The 20,808-nt window shown below is 37.0% G+C and overlaps 1 protein-coding gene across 4 annotated transcripts in view; it reads right to left on the bottom strand.

The window, feature by feature from the left end:
- Positions 1 to 20,808, bottom strand: part of GLI3 (GLI family zinc finger 3) — a 172,394-nt gene that overhangs the window by 52,461 nt on the left and 99,125 nt on the right. For all 4 annotated transcript variants that reach the window (XM_075212540.1, XM_075212543.1, XM_075212542.1 and 1 more), the window contains exons 5-6: positions 4,862 to 5,067; positions 1,723 to 1,875 (exon numbers count right to left, since the gene is read on the bottom strand). In XM_075212540.1, the coding sequence (XP_075068641.1) occupies positions 1,723 to 1,875; positions 4,862 to 5,067 (359 nt within the window). The remainder of the gene's footprint in view (positions 1 to 1,722; positions 1,876 to 4,861; positions 5,068 to 20,808) is intronic.

The raw sequence follows: 20,808 nt of genomic DNA, 5'->3' as shown, positions 1-20,808 counted from the left end.
TTAAACTTTCCTATGAGCTCCATGCTTTGTGGGCATTAGTCATGTATTGTTTTACCCTGATCAGACTTTTATACGAAAACAGTACTATAGACAATCAGAAGAATAAAGACGAGAAACATTTCCTAGCGCAGAACTAAATTGTTTCCGTGCCAATCTGCCATTACTTGGGCCAAAAGAATTTATGATTAAACACTACATTTCCCAGTGCTTCTCCGATGCTACTTAGCGGCATAATACACGTCTTAGCTGGATATGTCTAATAAGAAGAGCACAAGAAAGCATATTTGAAAATGTCCACAGTTTTTCTTTGATGTTCTTACAAGGTCCGCTCAAGAAGTTGTTTGACTTTGGATTAAATCCCAGAAAATAACCGGGCAAATGAGCAGTGTAAAGTTTGTGATGACTTTATTTCTCTATTTGAGTGGCACACAGAGGAAAAATAATAATGGTAGTGGGGCGGGAAGTGAACTAAAAATAACAATGGCCAAAGTAAGAGGTTCGTAGCCATTTTTGGATTATGTTTTACAAATTTTGCATGATAACATTTTATTTCATCAGACAGATGTTGAACTGTGGTTGCTTCTGGTTTAATCACATAAAATATTAAATAGAATTTCCTGACTAAACCGCATGATAGTGTTGATATATTTAATATATTCTTTGGTGCTCAGCAGTGAAGGGATTTGGCAAACTACATGTCAGGTCCTCTTCTTACCTAAGCCCAGTACATGAATACAGATAACATGGATTTGTGGGGGAGGGCAGAGCTAGATACTGTTTTATGCTGTTTATCTGGGTACACTATTTAGCATGTACATTTGTTCTCTTTTTCCAATGAGGCCAGATTCATCCCCCCACCACAAGTCCATGACTGCATGAGTTTTAAAAATATTATTTTAGAATGGTAGGATTCAAAATCAGGCTAAGAATAAGGTAGATAAAGTCCTGCAACAGGAATATTTTCATCTGTTCTTAACGTATTAGACACACAGAAAGGGAAAATAAAAAATAGGGGTAGTTTGCACCACTCTCCACTTGTAGAGCCTTCTGAGGTTCTGGTGGCAAAGGCGATATCAGTTTTGTAAAACTAATACATATGAAAGCCCTAGAAATCCTGCTGTTGACACAGTCATTTATTTAACTACTATACACACAACGCTATAAGAACCTAATGTTTTTTGTAAATAGCTCCTTCTGACTGGCCCCTTTTTTCAAGAATTGAGCCTTTAGTCCTATAAATGAATATAATGTAAAATGGGTTGTCAAAGTTTGTCATATCTTTGGCTAAGTCATCATAACATAGAAAGTATTAAAGGTAACAGGAAAGTTAAGGGTTACAAAAAAGTCTAGAATGGCCAATGATTTTACATCTAGTGTTGACAAAGATGCCCATGTATTTAACTACATACGATTTGATAAAACCTAATGATGAAAATCTGACTTTATGGTCTTGTGGAAACATAATCTTAAAGCCACATTGTTAGACCATACTGAATGAACCACGCAGGAACCAAGCCAAACTATTTGGCCACAGTACCACACTTGTGTTTGAGGAGTGTACATGGGTTAATACAAGAAAGCTATGGCCAACATTCTCTATATTACTAGCACTGTAATTATATAAAAAGGGCAATATTCAAAGGTTGCTGTTATATAAAACCTGAATTTAGTATTCCTGTACTCTGCAACAAAACTCAAATGTCAAAATAATACATTACTCACTTTCCATTGCATGAAGATACTCCATATGAAGAGCAGTGGCTCCGACACCTGGAGTTGTTGGGGAAGTGATGATATCAGCATACGGACTGCGCTGTCCTGCGAGCAGAGCCATATGTTGGTAATATTCAGCAGGGCTAACACCAGCATGTGGAACTGGAAAACATAACAGTTATGAGTATGACTACAAGCTTCCATACCGCAACACTGCAAGAATCATGCAATCTACTGACTTGATTCTATGTAACTAATATATTTTTTTTAAATCAGATTTTTCTGTAAAGTAAGTAAAGAAGCAATAAGTGTCCACAACTAATTGGCAAGATATATAATCTTTCAAAAGTACAAAAGTACCAGGTCATTGGTTAGAAATTAACATTTTGCCTCCCCAAATGTACTGCCCTACGTTCTAATAAGTAAAATAAAAATCCCCTTATTTCCTGGCTGTACACAAAGTACACAATAAACAGTAACTGTACACCTTTGTGCCATCATATAATCTGCAATGATGACATCAAGCAGTGTTACATTAATTTACATAATGTAATTATATTTGTAGTAAAAAAAATATTTTTATTGAATTACGGCAACAATGAGCATAAATAAACTTTTTGTCTTACTAACTTTGCTAAACGACAATTTTAATTACGTATTGATCCTCTGACATGAATGGGCATTAACAGTCGGTGGTTGGCAAGAGAATTGTAGCACATTGTAACCGATTAGTATAATCACAGAAGAAGGGGGGGAAAAAACTAAACTTCAACGGTCATGAATGTCCCACCAAAAAATAGGCGCATGTTCATATGCACCAACAGCAGCACTGGCTGTTAGTAGCGCTTAAGATTCTGATACTGACACCAATATTTTTGAGTGGATCTTTATATTTCGGCTGGAATCTCTAATTGGTGCATTTGGGACAAAAAACACATGGGATGGAGGAGGAACATTGCCTTTTTCCCCTTAAAATGTTTTTAATTATTTTTTAAACCATCTCAAAAAAATATTGTTTTTAAATCCTCTTTAATCGAGGACAGGAAATTAATTGTACAATAATGAAAAATTGTTGCTGATGCTGTAGACATGGAACAGTTTCAAAATATGCGATTTTTATTTGTGTTTATTCTTAAATATTTAACCAAGTGACAAAACTGTCAGGTTTCATCCAGACGTCTCTTTATGTGGTGCTGTCAGCAAACTCCTCTTTCTGCAATATGTTAATGCAAACAGTACAGATGAAATGAATACTGCGGTAAATTGTTGTGGTTTAGATTTATTGATCTTATTCACGCATATAGACACAAAACAGAAATAATACAATGTATACGGTAGGTTCACGTCAACAGCAGCGCTGGCTGACAAAAGACAGAATGCAAGATCTTTAGAAAAAAGTAAGAGGAAATGTTAGCAATTTCCTTCCATTCTGTCTTATCTTCTATAATTTATGAAGGTGTCTAATAGACAAGATATGTCCTTTGCTGTCATGCAGCCAGCACAGAAATGGCTGGGGATGCCTTTCACATGCTGAACATCCTTTCCTCGCATGGGTTTTCCAAATAAATAATTTTAATTCTTTTAAATTTGCTACTTTTACTAAATTACTTAATTTACACTACATTTGTAACTATTATTTTGAATGCTTCTTTGTAAAGTGTTAGGGATTCTTCTTGTAGAGGTAACAATCTGCAGGTTCTTCGTGTTTCTGACTGTTGAAGAGGTAATGTACAACTGTCCATTGGAGAAGCATGGATTTCTCGAGTTGACACTGGACCCTGAGCTTTGTTGATGGTGAGGGCATAACACAGCTTATCAAATTATCAGATGGAATGACTACTGGCGCATGTGGCGGGCCATCGGAATATTTGACCTTTGAACATTTTTGGGGTCTAGGAATTTCTTGGCAACATCCATTTGGAAGTGCTTAAGAGAGAGCAGTTATTAACTAGGCATAACACAGCATGATGTGGAACTGACTGCACTTGAATGCAAAGGGGTACTTACTGGGGTTGAGAGTTCAGAATTTCCACAGGGTAGTTAAGAGAGACTTTATCATTTGCTGCGCTGTTCACTGTCTTGTATGTCCTCTTCATGTTGGGGAAATAGCATAGCAGGTAGTCATTAATGTTCCTGGCGCTGTCATTCTTTGGTGTTAAAAACTTTGTAATATTTAATGGAACTATTTAAGTGCCAATAATATACAGCTCACATTCATGTGATAATGACTGTTCTATACCAAGCAGTGACTGTTATATCAAGACTGAATGACATCACAAAGGCTGAGTATGACATATGTCTGTCACATGATCAGCCTAATCAGCTGTTACAACTCAACTTGCCTATATTTCACTACTGAATGTAAGTCACTGCTTCCTTACAGGGAAACAGTGGATGATCCATAGTCTCGAACCTAGACTGCTAATGGTTTCATATTGTGACATGAAAGCTACCAGTGTGCCAGATTTCAACTAAACATATTGTACATCCACTCTTTTTTATATATATATATATATATATCAATATTACAATCTGATCAGCCTGATAGTAAATGCTGCATTTATGAATAAGCAAGAAAATGCTAAAATATGACCAGTTAGGTTTTAGATATATTATATTTAGGGGTAAAGTAGCGGTCAGCGCATTGCATAATAACAGTACACTAAAAAGAAAAAAAAGAAATTACATTTTTTAAACTAGGTGTTAAACGTGCACAGGATTATAGTTATTTATTGCAGTCCATGATAGTGGAGGGTGGCTGTGCCTCCTCCATAGACACAGTAGATATGGCTTCCACAATCAGAGCTAGTACCTAAAGCTGTACACAGACGAACCATCTTGCCATTCGACCCAATCACCCATATCAGATGGAGCTTCCCAGTGCAGTTGACAGATGATCAAAAACAAAGATCAGCAGTGTTAATTGGATTTTAAAACATGGAATTCACCAGATCATTCTCAAGCATATCAACCATCTTGGGGCAAGAGATGATGTTAGGTCGGTTCAGCAACATGAGCACAGGCATGTGTGGCCACAATTAGAACGCCTATAGTTGCCAATTATTAATGATACCTTGCTGGGTGCAACTCGCACATTATCACATATACAAGATCTCCAAGTTATCATGTCACTGTTTAATAAGCTCACCATCAGTAGGGCTGAGTCCACGAGCTGCTGATATCATTGAAAGTGAGGGGCTACTGTGCAAAGATCTGATATAATCCATGTATGGATTGATATAAGGGTGAGGAGGGCTGAATGGTGAGTCTGACGCTGTTGCATGGTTCCTGTGTGGAGATATCCGTATGAATGGAAGATCAGAATATGTTGGGCTGCTGGCTAATGCAGAAGGCCTGGAAAAATAAGAGAGAAAAAAACCATAATTAAATAAATGATTGTACAAAATCATATTGTTATATTATTATTTGTTACAGTACTTTCACCTTAGATTTCCATATCCATTTGCATCCAAAATGTTCACGTAAAATGCGCCACTCAAAAATATTGCATGTATCTAAAGGTGATGATAACTTTAGTTTTAATGTAGAATGATAAAAAATAAGAAAATACATTTTAAAAAATGCATGTTTCCCCCCTAAAGTGATCCAGTGTACTATAGCCTGGGCTGGTTGTCCCTCATACAAGGAGAGGAACGTTGTGGGGTACCCACACAGACGCCATAGCTAGGACCAGGCTATTACTGGTTGGGCTGGTCACACTATAACCCACAGTGTGGATTCCCCTGTTATAGTGGGAAAAAGCCCCAGCATGTTCAGCATGGGGTTGAATTCTTTAGGTCCACAAAAAAATGCCCCTCCCACCCAAGGAAAAAAACAGCCCTGTGCTGATACTGGGCTCTTTCAAACACCAATTTCCTGGGGTAACAGTGTTTAGGATAATAGTGAATAAAGGGTAAAAATTGGATTGCAATATTGAGTCTGGGGGGATTTTCAAAATTGAAACAGATGGGCGGTTGCCTACTCTGGATTAATTTCAAATATAAGTGCAGGATCGCAGGAGATCCAAAATAGGTTGAACTTGATGGACTGGTGTCTTTTTTCAACCTCATCAACTATGTTACTATGTTACAAAATAGCATTTTTGTATGTGGAACTACTGGTGACAGCAATCCTTGGAAGCCATAAACTGCATGGGCATGCTGGCACTTTCTATAGGTCACCCCACTGTTCATTTTAAACTGTAAGATTTGGTTTTAATCGTAATCTAAACTATCAAGTGCTTCAAAACCATTTTCAGGTCCCTTGTCACGCTGTATTGTTACAGAAGTTATAAGAAGCTCTGCAGTACAAATTATTTATCATATTGTACAGTAACAATTTCTCTGTTTTCTTTACAGACTCCAGTTCAGCAATCATAAATTCAATTCAGAAATGGCCACAATTCAATGAGCAATACCTACACCGAAGTTAGACATAGATTTACTCCCTGTAAGTCAGTTACCGTGTACGTCATTGATCGCATCGCCAACATCAATAAAATTCCTTTTATAGTTTGTAACTCCTCCCCCCTTTCTTACGACTAATGCTTCCTGGGTCCAGTTATCATTCTCACCTGGCTGACAGTTCTTATATATAAACCCTGTCACATGGGTGTGTGTGTTTTAATGTTGTAATGCTTTATGTGAATGGCTAAAGAACAACATACAATCTGTGTAGTTTATACATCCTCCCTGTGTTTTTGTGGGCTCTGGTTTTCCACCAAGCCCAAAAACATAATGGTAGGTCAATTGGCTTCTGGGGCAGGGACTGATGTAAAATATTCAATATTCGCTGGATAGCACTGCATAATATAGTGACACTAATAATAGTAATAAATGAGTTTATTATGAGATCCAGCTCAGTATAGTGTAACGTAAAATATAATCCTGCACACACACATGACATTTTTCAACCTGGATAGAGTTTCTATAAGATTATACCAATACTGAAGATTCACCCTAGAACTGAAGAAAAAGAAAGAGAAAGTCTAATCATGTAATATGTCGCAAGAAGGTAGAGGGCTCCCCAATACAGAAGGAAGAGGATGTGTTTTTATAATAGTGAGGGCTGCTATTGGCAGATGTCACTAAAGCAGACTGTAATCTAATGTAAAAGGCAGTTCTACCATGTCTTCCAGGCTAGACACATAGATATCTTAATCACAGATCAAAGCAATTCCCGGGAGAGCTCCAGAACCAATGAAATAAAGTATGGTGGATATGATACTTGTCTCTTCTCACTCATTCCTCTTCTATCTGCTTGATCTGTAACTCATACAAATCTGTTTTATCCTCAGCACAAATTAAAAGCAGTTATAGATTGAAATATGCAGATTTTAGTAACTGGACAGCCCTTCTAAGTCACTATACCCACACAGGAGCAGAGACATAAATGAGGACAGTTAGGCAGTATTCTTCCATGTGTCTCCCTTGGCAGCAGGAACTAATAAAATTAGTTGTTTTTAACTTTGAAACTATCCCAAAGACCAGCCGGTAAAGGGTTTACTTCCCCTCAAACACCATTTTTACTTTGGGTGGAGTTATCCTTTCAGTCAACATCTTTGTATTGTGGTCTCTATTTAATATTCCAAAGTACATCATGCTTAATACTAATCTAAATATCATATTGGCACTTTGCTTAATTTTCTATTACCCTGTTTAACAAAGGTAAATCCAAATTTTTATTACTGTGCCTCCCCTTGCAACAAGTGGGTCTGTAAATCTGAGGTAATACCTTTAAGACCACCAGGAGAATCAACACATGCAGGAAGACTAGATCCAATTCTTGTGGCTCCTTCTATACCTGTACTTTGCTTTCTATGATCTCAACCATGTGATTGGGTCCAGGCGCACACAAGGCTCTGTAACGTCTGATGTTTAATATCTAGTCAGTCCCAGTGGTTTGTCAAGTTAGCAAAAATCCATGTTGCCAAACAGTAATTGGAAAACATTTCAGCTTTGTTGTTGTGCATTGATGCAGAGATAGTTGCTGCATTCGCTATAAGTTTTGCTATTGTTGCACGGAAAACACTGTAAAGCAGTATGGATTTATAAGTACAGTGCAGGTGTGAGGTTCCCAAAGTCTGTTTAACAAATTAATTACTTCCTGAGCTCTGTTCTCACATAAAATGCCCTGAGTTTGAATAGCCCAGATTCAAGACATTGCAATGTCTGTAACTAATAAACTTACTAATTCTTTGTCCAGTCCTTTCTCTTGACTATTCCTGTACTGTAGCCAAATCTTTACAGTAAAGCTATTGTGTTTTTTTTATGCACCTCTAATAATAAAAATGAAATAATTCATACTCCCGTGTTTATGTCATGTTATAAATGTAAAAAATTTAATTATGGTTACAATGTTAATGAAAAGTTGAGCCCCCCCCAAAAATAAATAAATAAATAAATAAATAAATAATGTAGCTTGATAACCACCATTCCAACTAATGAGAAGACCACCACTTGTGAAATGGTCAAGCCCCCATACTTAGGATGACATAGTTAGGACATAACAGCGATATGAATAACCAAGCAAGCCTTAGCAGGCTCAGCATACTGACTAAGTTTACAGGGGTCAGCTGGACGGGCTCTTACAGAGCAGAGATGGACTACACCATTAACGTTTCAAAAACAAATGACAAAGGGGTCGTTTGAAATGAGCTCAAATTAACAACACGTCTGTTTTGTGGGTGTGAAAAATTGAGGCAGGGAAATTATATTCCAGCAGGAGTGAAATAAGCTGGATTTAGAAGGCAGTTTATATAGCCCACATTGCAGCAGGAGTAAGCATGCGAGTCCAGTAGTGGATGTGTAAAATAATAACCGCACAAACATGATTAAAACTCGAAACATAAAACTGTGACTACAGCCCACAAACTAATATATCACCCAGACTCAGGTTGAAATTCTGTATATCTGCTGATATTGTAAAGCAATTACTGACAGCCACCAATTTATAAATTAATAGTTAATATGACACTAAAAAGAATTTAGGAGATATCCACAGAATACAGTGCTTAGAAACTTAAGGGGTAAACAATTCACTCAGGGACAAACGGTACAATAGATATTATGAAGTTTTATTAATTACAGCAGGATGCCACGTTTTACTGCTTATTAGATCTTCCGCATTCATTTCTTTACTTTTGATGATGCTGTGGAACAGGAATTTTATTTCCTTTTCAGTAGATTTACTGATAATTGACCACCATGATTTAGACAATCCAGCACTAATTCCCAACTGAGCAGCTCCTAACTGAAGCTAAGCTGTACCAAGTAGTTTTGATCCATAGATAAGATCCACATAACGGCTAAGGAGTAGAGTAAAGCAGGCCCACCTATAGGCAGCTGTGACTGCTCAAACCACCCAGCTATTATCTGATCTTATCCCAGAGAAGTCCCAGAATACAGCCTGGCACCGGGATGCTATGTTCTCTGACAGATTGCCTCCTGCAATATATAACTCTAAGACCGCAGTCTGTTGTCCATTAGGCTCAGGTTGCACTGAAGGCTCAGCTGCAGGTAAGGCTCCCACCACATGCACGCACAGGGCCCAACTAACTGTGGAGGCATTCAGAACTCCTTGTCTTGCAGGAGCAGCTATCAGGAGATGGACACGATGGTCATGACATATTGGGTGTCAGCATCATTCCCTCTGTAAGTTCATTTAAACTCTGCGCTGAGTCCAACCCTTGGTTATACCAAATTTTCAATGCAAATCCAACTGCCAATGTTCTTCCTCGCAAATTGCGTCACGGAAGAAAGCAAAGATGAGTCCACTACTCATTTATAAGCGGATGGACTCCTCCCAGGCAGAAAGTACTAGGGAAGTCAACTACTGTTTCCTGGTATTAACGGGAGGGTTCCAGCTAACATTGGAGGGAGTCATTTGATTTATATCCTTGCTAAGTCAAATCAAAATCCCGGACTTATTTCATAACAGAACCAGAACCCTGACACGTTACCACCTACACTAATGCCCTTTTCTGAAGTTCACGTAATTGCATCTGTGAACATGTCTCAGACTTAAAATGCAAAACAAAAAGTTAGATGTGCACAGTTTGTACTTACAAGTAGTTACCAAAATGTTGAGACACACAAACAGACTGGAATAACGTCTGGCCTTGGGCAGTGTAAGGCCAAAATATCAATAGCAAGGTGTTTGTGTATTGTATACGATGTGTATTGATCGCACTTCTACATGCTTTTTAGCAATGTATTTAAAAAATAATAAGATATCCAACATGAATAAAACATATCCTCTTTGTTCCATTACTTTCCAAAGTTTTAAAGTATCTAAATGAGGAATAAACAAGCAGTCACACATTAAAGTACTAAGTAAAGTTGGTTTACTGAAGGGGTGGATCAAAGTTGGTAGCAGGACTTTACATGGATGTACATTCATTTAGGGAATGAGTGGCGTGCACATCCAACCACTGCCAAACTATGCCCAGATTTATTTAGCTGACCACGAATTGCTGTGATATGTACAAAAACAGGCACAAAACATACAAAATAGATGTAACCACAAGTGGTTCTAAAGTAGTAATACCTGAACTTTTGGTCAAAACTTTAATGCCAATTCTGAGATAATCATTTATAAACTGTATTTTTATTTGTATGTTTTCTGTTCTTTAAGTATATGTAGGGTAGAATCATCCACACTTCCTTCTTTGCAATCAATACTTTCTAAAGATGTAATTAGATCAAATGAGAAAAAAACGACATAATTACTTTCATGAATAACTGGAATGTTTGCCCACAACTGTCGGCATTTAAGAAAGTCTTGTGAGATGATATTAATTCCTTGGGGCAAATACAAATGAGGCAGAATAGTGTCTTTTATAGTATCTTATAATATACGTGACACAGTTCAATCATTTGCACGCAACTTATTATTAAGTAAACTTAGTTAAAAGTAAACAGGCATTGAGTCTGCTTTTCTTTCGATAATGTAGCGTAATGTATAGAGAATTAAGCTGTATATTGTTACTGGGGCTTGTTTCAGTAAAATCCTACAAATCTGGCATATCATCATCATCACCATTTATTTATATAGCGCCACTGATTCCGCAGCGCTGTATAGAGAACTCATTCACATCAGTCCCTGCCCCATTGGAGCTTACAATCTAAATTCCCTAACATATACATATACACACACACACACACACACACACACACACACACACACACACACACACACACAGAGACAGACTAGGGTCAATTTTGATAGCAGCCAATTAACCTACTAGTATGTTTTTGGAGTGTGGGAGGAAACCGGAGCACCTGGAGGAAACCCACACAAACACAGGGAGAACATACAAACTCCACACAGATAAGGCCATGGTCAAGAATCAAACTCATGACCCAAGTTCTGTGAGGCAGAAGTGCTAACCACTAAGCCACCATGCTGCCCCTAACTAACTAAAGATGGAGCCACCAGCCACTTTGTTTTAGACAAGCAGCACATTTGTGGGGATATGATAGAGGTTGCCAACTGCGATGCCCAACTCTAGCTGGGCACACATTCTTCATGGTCCTCCCCTAGGGAAGAGATTGGTGCTGAAACAAAGTCCACTGGGCTGAACATGGACAATACTCATCCAGAGGACTCTGTCACTTCAGATTTCTTAGTCTTTATTTCTCTTACTTAAAATATTGTTTCTATAGCTCTGGAACAATCCTAGCAATTTAATCATTACATTTTTTGACTAGCCATGACTATAATGTGCTCTTAATAAGCATATATAATATGCCTCTCAGCCTGACCACTGAGAGGCTGGATGGCTATCAGATTTTGCCATTCTAGTACATACATGTGTGGCAAATCTGTAACATTCAGCTGTTTAGGCTAAACCATTACCACAGTCAGACTATGATCGAGTATTTGATCAGATGCAGTTATCATCCAACTGTAATTACTGCTTGTCCTGAATGACATCTGATAGAGCAGAATTAAATGGTAATACAGATTTGCAGTCCTTTTTGGCCAATATACACTGCAATTTGTGACCAATTCAGTCTACGACAGTTGCATGCATGACCACCACTAGTAATGAAAGATAGCAACCTTACAAATTAGTAGAAACTGCTTATAAACATGGTTTTCTTCACAAAATGCTGACGATCTATAAGTGATTTCATTTGTCCAGCAATCACTCAGTCTGCAAGAGTTTCAGATTATATTAGCTGGATGTCCCTTTTTATTAAATATGCCCACATCCCTTGCAGTTTCATTTCAAATTGCTATAAACACCGAATGGAAATTTCTAAACAGCCGCGCTGGGTCTATAATCAGTCAGATGAATGATAGGGTCTCCCTGAGACCAAAGCCGGGTTGTCATTGATTAGAACAAACAGAGCTACATATCAAGGCAAAATGCTTTAAACTGATCCTCAAAGTTATAATACTGAAGGACCTTTTCACAAGTCACTTTACTGCTATTAGACGATTCCACATTTACATCATTTCCCCCATCCAGGTCTCAGCTTCTTTATCTGTATTCTTTCAAATCCTGAAATTGCTTGGATAAGAGTGAGGTATTTTTTTTTCTTTTGCATTTCTAAGAGCAGTCTGAACTTTCAGTGGAATTGAAGAGGCTTTGTGTCAAGTACAGCTAAATCCAGCCTTTCCGTATCAAACCACTGCGAGAAAATTACTGTGAGGATGATAAGGCTGTGAGATATAATAAAAAGTGACTCTACTCAATTTACACTGCAATATTGGTATGACTGAATATTTCTCATTCAGGTGACTGATAAAATCGCTAAACTGTATTGCAGATAAATAGAGGAGGCTTCTGTCAAGAATAAACACCATTAATCATCAAGTCTCAGCCACGGAGTGGATGTGCTTAGTATTGCTATACAGCACCAGGAAAACATTGTATGTAACCTGCACTTTTGTCCCTTCCCCATCTCTGCTTAACCTCCTCACCTTTAATTATTTTTATTTTATTTATTTTTTTCCTAGGAGACGCTCTGAACAGTTGGATTACAGGCTGATAACCTCCTAATGGTTTATCTGGACCAGCCGGAGAGTGGCCCACAGCGTCTATAGTGGTGTTTGTATACGTCAAGTATATATCAATAGAATGAACTAGGTGGTCAGGATAGAAGATTTGAAGATGGATGATGGATGACTCTATTTGTCTAGGTTCTACCAATTAGCTGGCCCAAGACTTATCATGTCTTATTTATATCAAGAGGAAGACTTTTATTCCTTGAACCAACATCCTGATAAACTCACTCTTTGTCCTACAAAATGCTGGACAGCATGCTTTCAGTAGCCAGTTAAACCATCTTTTATGAAGCTTTCCTAACCAAAACAACAGGGACCTATAGTGTTATTTCTCTATGGAAGAAACATTGGTTACCAATAGCGAGTCTCTGTGAAACAGTTGCCGTTTTCCAGGCTTTTCTGAGCACCCCCAACTTTCCTATGACCTGTGCTATATGGCCCTAAACATAATGGGCCTGATTTTAAATTAGGAGCAAAGCAAAGAAAAGGAGCAAATTTGCACCTGGACAAACCATGTTACAATGCAAGGGGTACAAATTGACTTTTTTTTTTTGCACACAATATAAATACTGGCTGTTTTTTTATGTAGCACACAAATACTTGATAGCTTATTTTTACACTAAAATTAAAGTTGATCTATGACATGCCCTACCCCAACTATAAATTTGTCCCTACATTTTAAATTTACCTCCCCCTCTAATGCAACATGGTTTTGCCCAGGTGCAAATTTGCTCCTTTTCTTTGCTTTGTTCAAAATCAGGCCCAATATAAAGACAGCTACTGACATTGTGACTTTTTCATTGTAAATGATTGATTTGGGAATTATACGTAATCACTCACTTAAGAGCTAACTAGGCTCTCAGTGTCTGGTGAGTAGTAGTTCTGTGCTAACATGAGCTCATAGAATTCCTAGCCTATTGAACGGCTTGTGAAACTGCTCAAGGCTACAAATCCGCAAGTAAATAGACCTCCTTAAAAATGCACTCTGTCTTGTCTCGAAATTTAAATCTACAAACTGGCTATCTGGATTTATTAAAAACATTTTTTATTTCTTGCAGAAATACCAAGTTTATTTTTTATATACCTGTCATTACTCATTATTTTATAAAGGAGACATAATAATATTCTAGCATAATCAAAGGATGAATCTGAATGAGTTATTTACAATCAATGCGAGACACATGTAATCACAGATCTACACACTAACAAGAGCAAGTAATACAGTACAAGCTATACAGTTGGAGTACTTAAAAACAGTTTACTATTGCAGGGAAGCTGTAAGTGGGGACTAATAAAAAAAAAGGCAGGAATCAATCTCTGAAAAAGAGCTAAGGTGCTGGCGCCCAAAGGAATGTCATTCAAGCAGAAAACAAGCTGACAGGGAGGGGGTAGGCTGGAGGAGAAAAACCAGGGATCCCCATGGGAAGAAAGAGAAAACAAACCTCTCAACAAAGAAAACAAAACCCCAACAAACAATAGCCCTCCAAACACTTAAGTGCACTGGGACTTTACTGGGAGCAAATATCACAAAAGCCTAAACAAAGGACGCTCTTCACACAAGTAAATACTCTGGAGGAGAGAACAGTGAGGCCAGGGCTTAACGTTGCAGTCCCTCTATCTGTCTCACCGGCTCCTGCGTTACTCAGGATTCTGACCACTTGTGATGTATAATTTCAGCAGTGTTAGCACAAGCGTCTGGCTTGTGTCATGAACATTTTCAGCCTGGTTACATATGCTGCATTATAACACACAGACATTGGGACATTACACTCTAAGATTAGCAAATGTGTTTCAACAGTTTACATAGTGAATGAAATTCAGGATGGTAGAAGCATGAGATAGATGAATCCATATAAATGAATCCAAGCAAGCCTGTTCCATGACATGAAACAGGGAACCAAATTTCGAGATTGATTAAGTTAAAAAAATGTGTTATTTAAACAACACTGGGTTAAATGTAAAAGAAATTGCAAAATTAAAGGATTTTCGTTGAAATGACGTATGAGAACCCACAACAGTTTAGCGTGGAGCACAGGAAGGAGCACTTGTCATTTTACATTGTATCATTTAAACATATTGGGCCTTATTCATTAAGAAAAGTAAGGCAAAAAATTAGTACGTTTTCTCCTGGACAAAACCATGTTACAATGCAAGGGGTGCAAATTAGTTTATTATTTTGCAGATAAGTTAAGTACTGTCTGTTTTTTCATGTAGCACACAAATACTTGATAGCTTCTTTTTTACACTAAAATGTAAAGTTGATCTAGGACCTGTCCTATCCCCACTATAAATCTGCCATCATATTTTAAATATACATTCCCCTCCAATGCAACATAGTTTTGACAAGGTGCAAAGTTACTCATTTCTTTGCTTTCCTTTTCTTCATGAATAGCTACATTGTAGCTATTTTCTAAAATTTTGTTTTGTGAAAGAAATTTCAAATCAACAATGAAGGTGTTGCTATTTTTACACCTTGATAAAATTTAGAAAATATTCTATGTTGCTGACTGAGTTGCCCCATTCATTGTACTTTGTGCAGTTTATTTCTTGGCCATGTTTTACTTTATACCAGTTTCCATTCACTCTCTGAAAACTACATTTATCTGCTAAATGTTACTGAAATATGCCTATGACAAGATATGCTCTCCCACTAATCCCTCTTCTATACGGTAACTTCTGAATACACTTGTTCCAGTCCCAACATTCAAGTAACCAAATAGAGTCTTTTAGGATTATCACAAACTTTCAAATGATTGTACTAATTTCAATTAAACATATACATGTTTTTAAAAGTCAGCAGAACCATTTTATTAAATAATTTGAAATAATTTGATTCAGTATAATACACTGAATACCCAAGCTGTACTATAATCATGAAATACAGAAAGTAAGTTATAAGCCTAGTGATAAAGCGAAGTCAGTTCTAAAAGTTTTTATAACCCCGGTATAAAACATGCAAAGTTTAGCATACTGCATCAATAAACAATTAACACTGCAAAATGATATATATGTTTTTCATTTGGATGTTTGAAAAGTGCGGAAAATGTCTCCGCAGTCATTGATGCTGTACTGATTATGAGAGATAGCTTTGTACTGGGGAGAAACTCTGTTACAGTTCAGTGCTTCATCGGCCACTGCAACAGGTTTGTTTGACAGCAGTCTATAGAAGTAGCTTGCTTCAGGTTCACTGCTTGTGAATACATGAGTTCATATCTAATACTGCTGACTGTAGCACAAAGAACACAACAGTTTTGTCCAAGGAGTTCAGAGCAAGCCCCCAAATGTACATTATGTGGAGAGTCTGCATTCCTTAACTCTTATGATTAATTAGAAAGCTCAGAAATGTATCAGCAACTAAGTAAATTCACAATTAAATTCTCTGCCAGGGAAATAATGAGAGATGTGCAAACACATACTTTCAATGTTTGCTATAAAAGAAGAGAACAACAGTATACTGTTTACCAGATCCAATACTTTAATTTATTTTAAAATATGTTAATCTCAACATCTGCTTCCTGAGAGCCCTAACTTCTATTATTTATGAAGTGCAATAAAGAACTCAGCAAGTACCAGCTCACTTGTTCTGGGCCATTTTTTTTTCACTATCTAAAACTGAACTTCAGTTACAACCTCTAGAATACACCTACATGTGATCACTGGTAGCTGTAGGGTGACTCTGAAGAGAACCTGTCACTATTGGGTCACATCTTATTTAATTCACTATTATCAATAGAAGCTTTATATAAAAATAATATCCTCATTCCTTCTTCTGTTCATTCAGGAATCACTGGCTTGGTAGAGCTCTATTTCACCACTACCAGTGACACTGCTACATATCAGTGCTCTCATCGCTCTTTACTGGTACTTTACAGGGTAGGGGGAGTGGGGAGGAAGAGGTTAGAAAGGTTGATTAGCATGCAAGAGGCTCTGCTGGTCAAATGTAGTGTGAGAGGGCAATTGTTGGGGGAGGAATGAGTTTCTATTAATATCTAGTAATTAAATAACCACTGCCTAAATAGTGACAGTTCATCTTTAACATTTATTGGCGCTTGACATAGATCAGTCACATAACAATCTACTTTGTTAGCAGTCAATTCTCTTGCCTGAGCAATTCAATCTTAACACCATGGGGTAAATGTATCAAGCTGAGAGTTTTTCGGCGGGTTTCAAAAACAAATCAGATTCTGGCTATCATTTATTTAGTACAGTTTACAAAACGATAGCTGGAATCTGGTTGGTTGCTATAGGCAACATTTCCCCTTTTCAAAGTCGCCGGAAAACTCTCAGCTTGATACATTTCCCCCCATGTGTAACAAAGCAAATATAAACAAGATGTTTTAGATGCATAGAAAATGGTATTCTAAAATATAAATAAAAGTAATTTCTATTTAATATTTTGGGCATCTCCAATATCTTTGATGAAAGGATGAGGAGCCTTTTAAGGTGAGACTTTGAGCAGTCTGTCTCATTGGCATGCACCTCATACTTGTTTAAATCATCATGCAAACTATGTTACTAAAATATTTTTTTCTTTTATGCTTATGTCACATTTTACATTAGTATGGATTAAGGAATATTACCATCTATAATTGAAATTATCTGACTATTCAAATGCTACTGCTGGAAAACAATGGCAGGTTAATTTGTGATTTCCCTGCATATTCAGAAGCAAATGAGTTGTCATCCAGTTAATATGCAGCATATTTCATGTTATGAGGTTTTAATTTAATCTGCTCTTTTTGATGAAGTCTTAATATGCGCTCGCTGGTCTAAGAGCAGCAGTTGGAGCACAGCCACATTGTACAGAGAGAATGTAATAATAAAAAACAAATGAGAAGTTGCCATTCCAAAAAACACTCAAACGATATTGAATTTGGGTAAGTTTGTGGAAATTTACATGTACTGCTCAGATATGGAGTTCATAAAGCACTATTGGCCCATAATTCATAAGTGACAGTTGTATTTCATATACTAAATTGCTGTATACTAGGCATTTTTACTATTATTATATTGACAACATATTAATAAGTTTGCATTTTTATCCTTTTTATAATTTAAGAATTATGCCTCATATCACTGGAGATATAGCAGCATGTGTGGATAGCTTTAGTTTACAGAGGACAGAGACTGAGGGGTATATACACTATATTGCAGGTTTGAAAAAGTGGAGATGTAACCTATAGCAACCAATCAGAGTCTAGCTGTCATTTTGTAGAAGGTACTAAATAAATGACAACTAGAATCTGATTGGTTGCTATAGGCAACATCTCTACTTTTTCAAAACTGCAATTTAGTAAATATACCCCTGGGTATCATAAACTTGTCTTCTTAGATTTTAGATACCTAACCGCAGTAACACTCCCCATGGGCATAGGCTGCTTGGTCCCATGGACATTTGTCTCTATATGTGTGGCCAGAATAAGAAACATATGATCCCTACTTTTACATAAGTGTTGTCTTAAAATGACAAGTGAGAACCATTTCAATTGTATCTGTGCAAGTTTCTTTTTAATGAATATCGTCACTGTATTTATTTTATACATATAGGAGGCTCCATTTAGAATCTCACACATAACCACATACAAATAGTGTACAGATTTGTAAAAAGTGAATGCATAAGTGACAAACCTACGACAGCTGTCTCACAGAGTAGTAAAGTCAATTAATAATTAGTGCAACAAAATATCAATCCATATTTTTTCCAGTTAGAAAGAAACTCACTAAACTTTTAAGTGTTAAATGTTTGAACTGAAAGGGCTTCATTTAGATTCGGACGCAATGTGCGTCTAAGACTTACATGAAAGAGCAGGAGTGTGTCGCAGCTTGGTAGGGTATTATGAGTGGCTTGCAACCCCAGTTGTGTCCCACTCATAATACCCTACAAAGCTGCAACCAGTTGGGTAGTTTTTGCAGGTAGACGTCCATAGTATCTGAATTATTCATAGTCACGCCTACATAACTCCGTGTTCCACCCTTTCCCTCGTACTGAGACGCAAGCTGTCGCAGTGAACATTTGCATCTGAAAAGCAGACGGAACTGCAGGGAACTGTTGCTTACTGCGTATGCCCCATCAGTGGAAATGTGCAGGATGCGCCTGAAATGGACTTTGCGTCCGACTCTAAATGAGGCACAAAATCTTCAAAAGCTATAAAAAAAAGTCTCCAATTGATTATTATACAAGGCGTGTATTGAGACACTAGCTATCCAGTCTCATGAAGACCAAATTGTTCTTTGCTGTTTGGTTCAGGTGTAGCCCAACGCAGAAAAAAAGATTAATCATTGCTGGATATAATATAATAATAAAAATAATAGTAATAATAATAATAATAATAATAATAATAATAATAAGGGGCCTGATTCATTAAGGATCTTAACTTAAGAAACTTCTTATTTAAGTCTTCTGGACAAAACCATGTTACAATGCAAGGGGTGCAAATTAATATTCTGTTTTGCACATAAGTTAAATACTGCCTGTTTTTTCATGTAGCACACAAATATCAACTTTAAATTTCAGTGCACAAATAAGCTATCAAGTATTTGTGTGCTACATGAAAAAACAGTCAGTATTTAACTTATGTGCAAAACAGAATACTAATTTGCACACCTTGCATTGTAACATGGTTTTGTCCAGGAGACTTAAATAAGAAGTTTCTTAAGTTAAGACCCTTAATGAATCAGGCCCAAGATGGTTATATGTGTATCAAAAAGTAAATGTTACTAATTATACGTTAAAGGTACAGCAAAAGTGTCTCTCTGGTGCGCACCACTTAAAAATCTGGAAGAAAAACAAATTGATAAACAGAAGTTTCACTTAACTGTGATCTCCAATTCAGTAGTAAAACTTGGGTCAGTTTAGCAACACTTGGGGCTAGATTTACTAAGCTGCGGGTTTGAAAAAGTGGGGATGTTGCCTATAGCAACCAATCAGATTCTAGTTATCATTTTGTATAAGGTACTAAATAAATGAAAGCTAGAATCTGATTGGTTGCTATAGGCAACATCCCAACTTTTTCAAACCCGCAGCTTAGTAAATTTAGCCCTTGAAGACATAAACTGACCCAAGTTTTACTACTGAATTGGAGATCACTGTTAAGTGGAACTTCTGTTTATCAATTTGTTTCTCTTCCGCATTTTTAAGTGGTGCGCACCAGAGAGACACTTTTGCTGGCATATACCCAAGAGCCGCTTGTGCGGTAAGAAGTTTATTATACTCTGTTTCCTCGTCGGGTGGACTTGTGCCATATTGATTTATTCTGCCGGACATACTGACGGATCAGCTACATTATTTGGAGGTACGTGGATTTCATTATATATAAGCCGCTGATGCGGTAAGAGGTTCATGGTATCCTGTTGTCCCTCCGCTGGATGTCTTGGTGAACTATTGAATTATAAGCACGTGGACTTTGATGTACGAAAGCCGCGTCTGCGATAAGAAGCTCATGTTACTTTACCACCCTTTTGGGTGAATCATTGTTTAGTTACTAAACCTTCTGTCGGATACACCTGCGGTCAAATCCACGGAGGGTGTGTAAAACGAATACCTCTTCTATGCTCAATTTATTTTCTGGACATCATTTCAGTAGTACTGGTCATTGATTAGCCATATTACATAATATTCACAAGCTGGATATATGGATTGTTTAAGGCTCAATTTCATATCATACACCTATATATTCATTTGATCCTATGTGGACAATTTTATTTATTGGTAATAATGCTTTAGAACTCTTTATATGTTTATGGAAGTTTAGCTCTTTTTAGCTGCTTATATTATATGACGTATGTAATGTGGTTTTTTTACTACTTATAACTATTACTGTATCTTTGAATTCTATGCTCTATATACATAATCCAAAGGTAATAAATGCGGATTTGGGTACTTCTGCGCAATTCTATATTCTTTGATAAAGTATGAGTAAGCTGTTATTTATCCCCATTTGTAGGCAATGTTCTTAAATGAATGACCTTCTCTGATATTTTTGTCTTACTTTTATTTTTCGCATTATTTCTGCACAACTGTTGTAGTAATATCACCAGTTTTCATTATTGATTGATGAAATCTGTTTAATGAATGATGTG

The sequence above is a fragment of the Mixophyes fleayi genome, chromosome 5 (assembly GCF_038048845.1).
Source record: "Mixophyes fleayi isolate aMixFle1 chromosome 5, aMixFle1.hap1, whole genome shotgun sequence".
Lineage (NCBI taxonomy): Eukaryota > Metazoa > Chordata > Amphibia > Anura > Limnodynastidae > Mixophyes > Mixophyes fleayi.
This window is presented reverse-complemented; position numbering and strand designations above follow the sequence as displayed.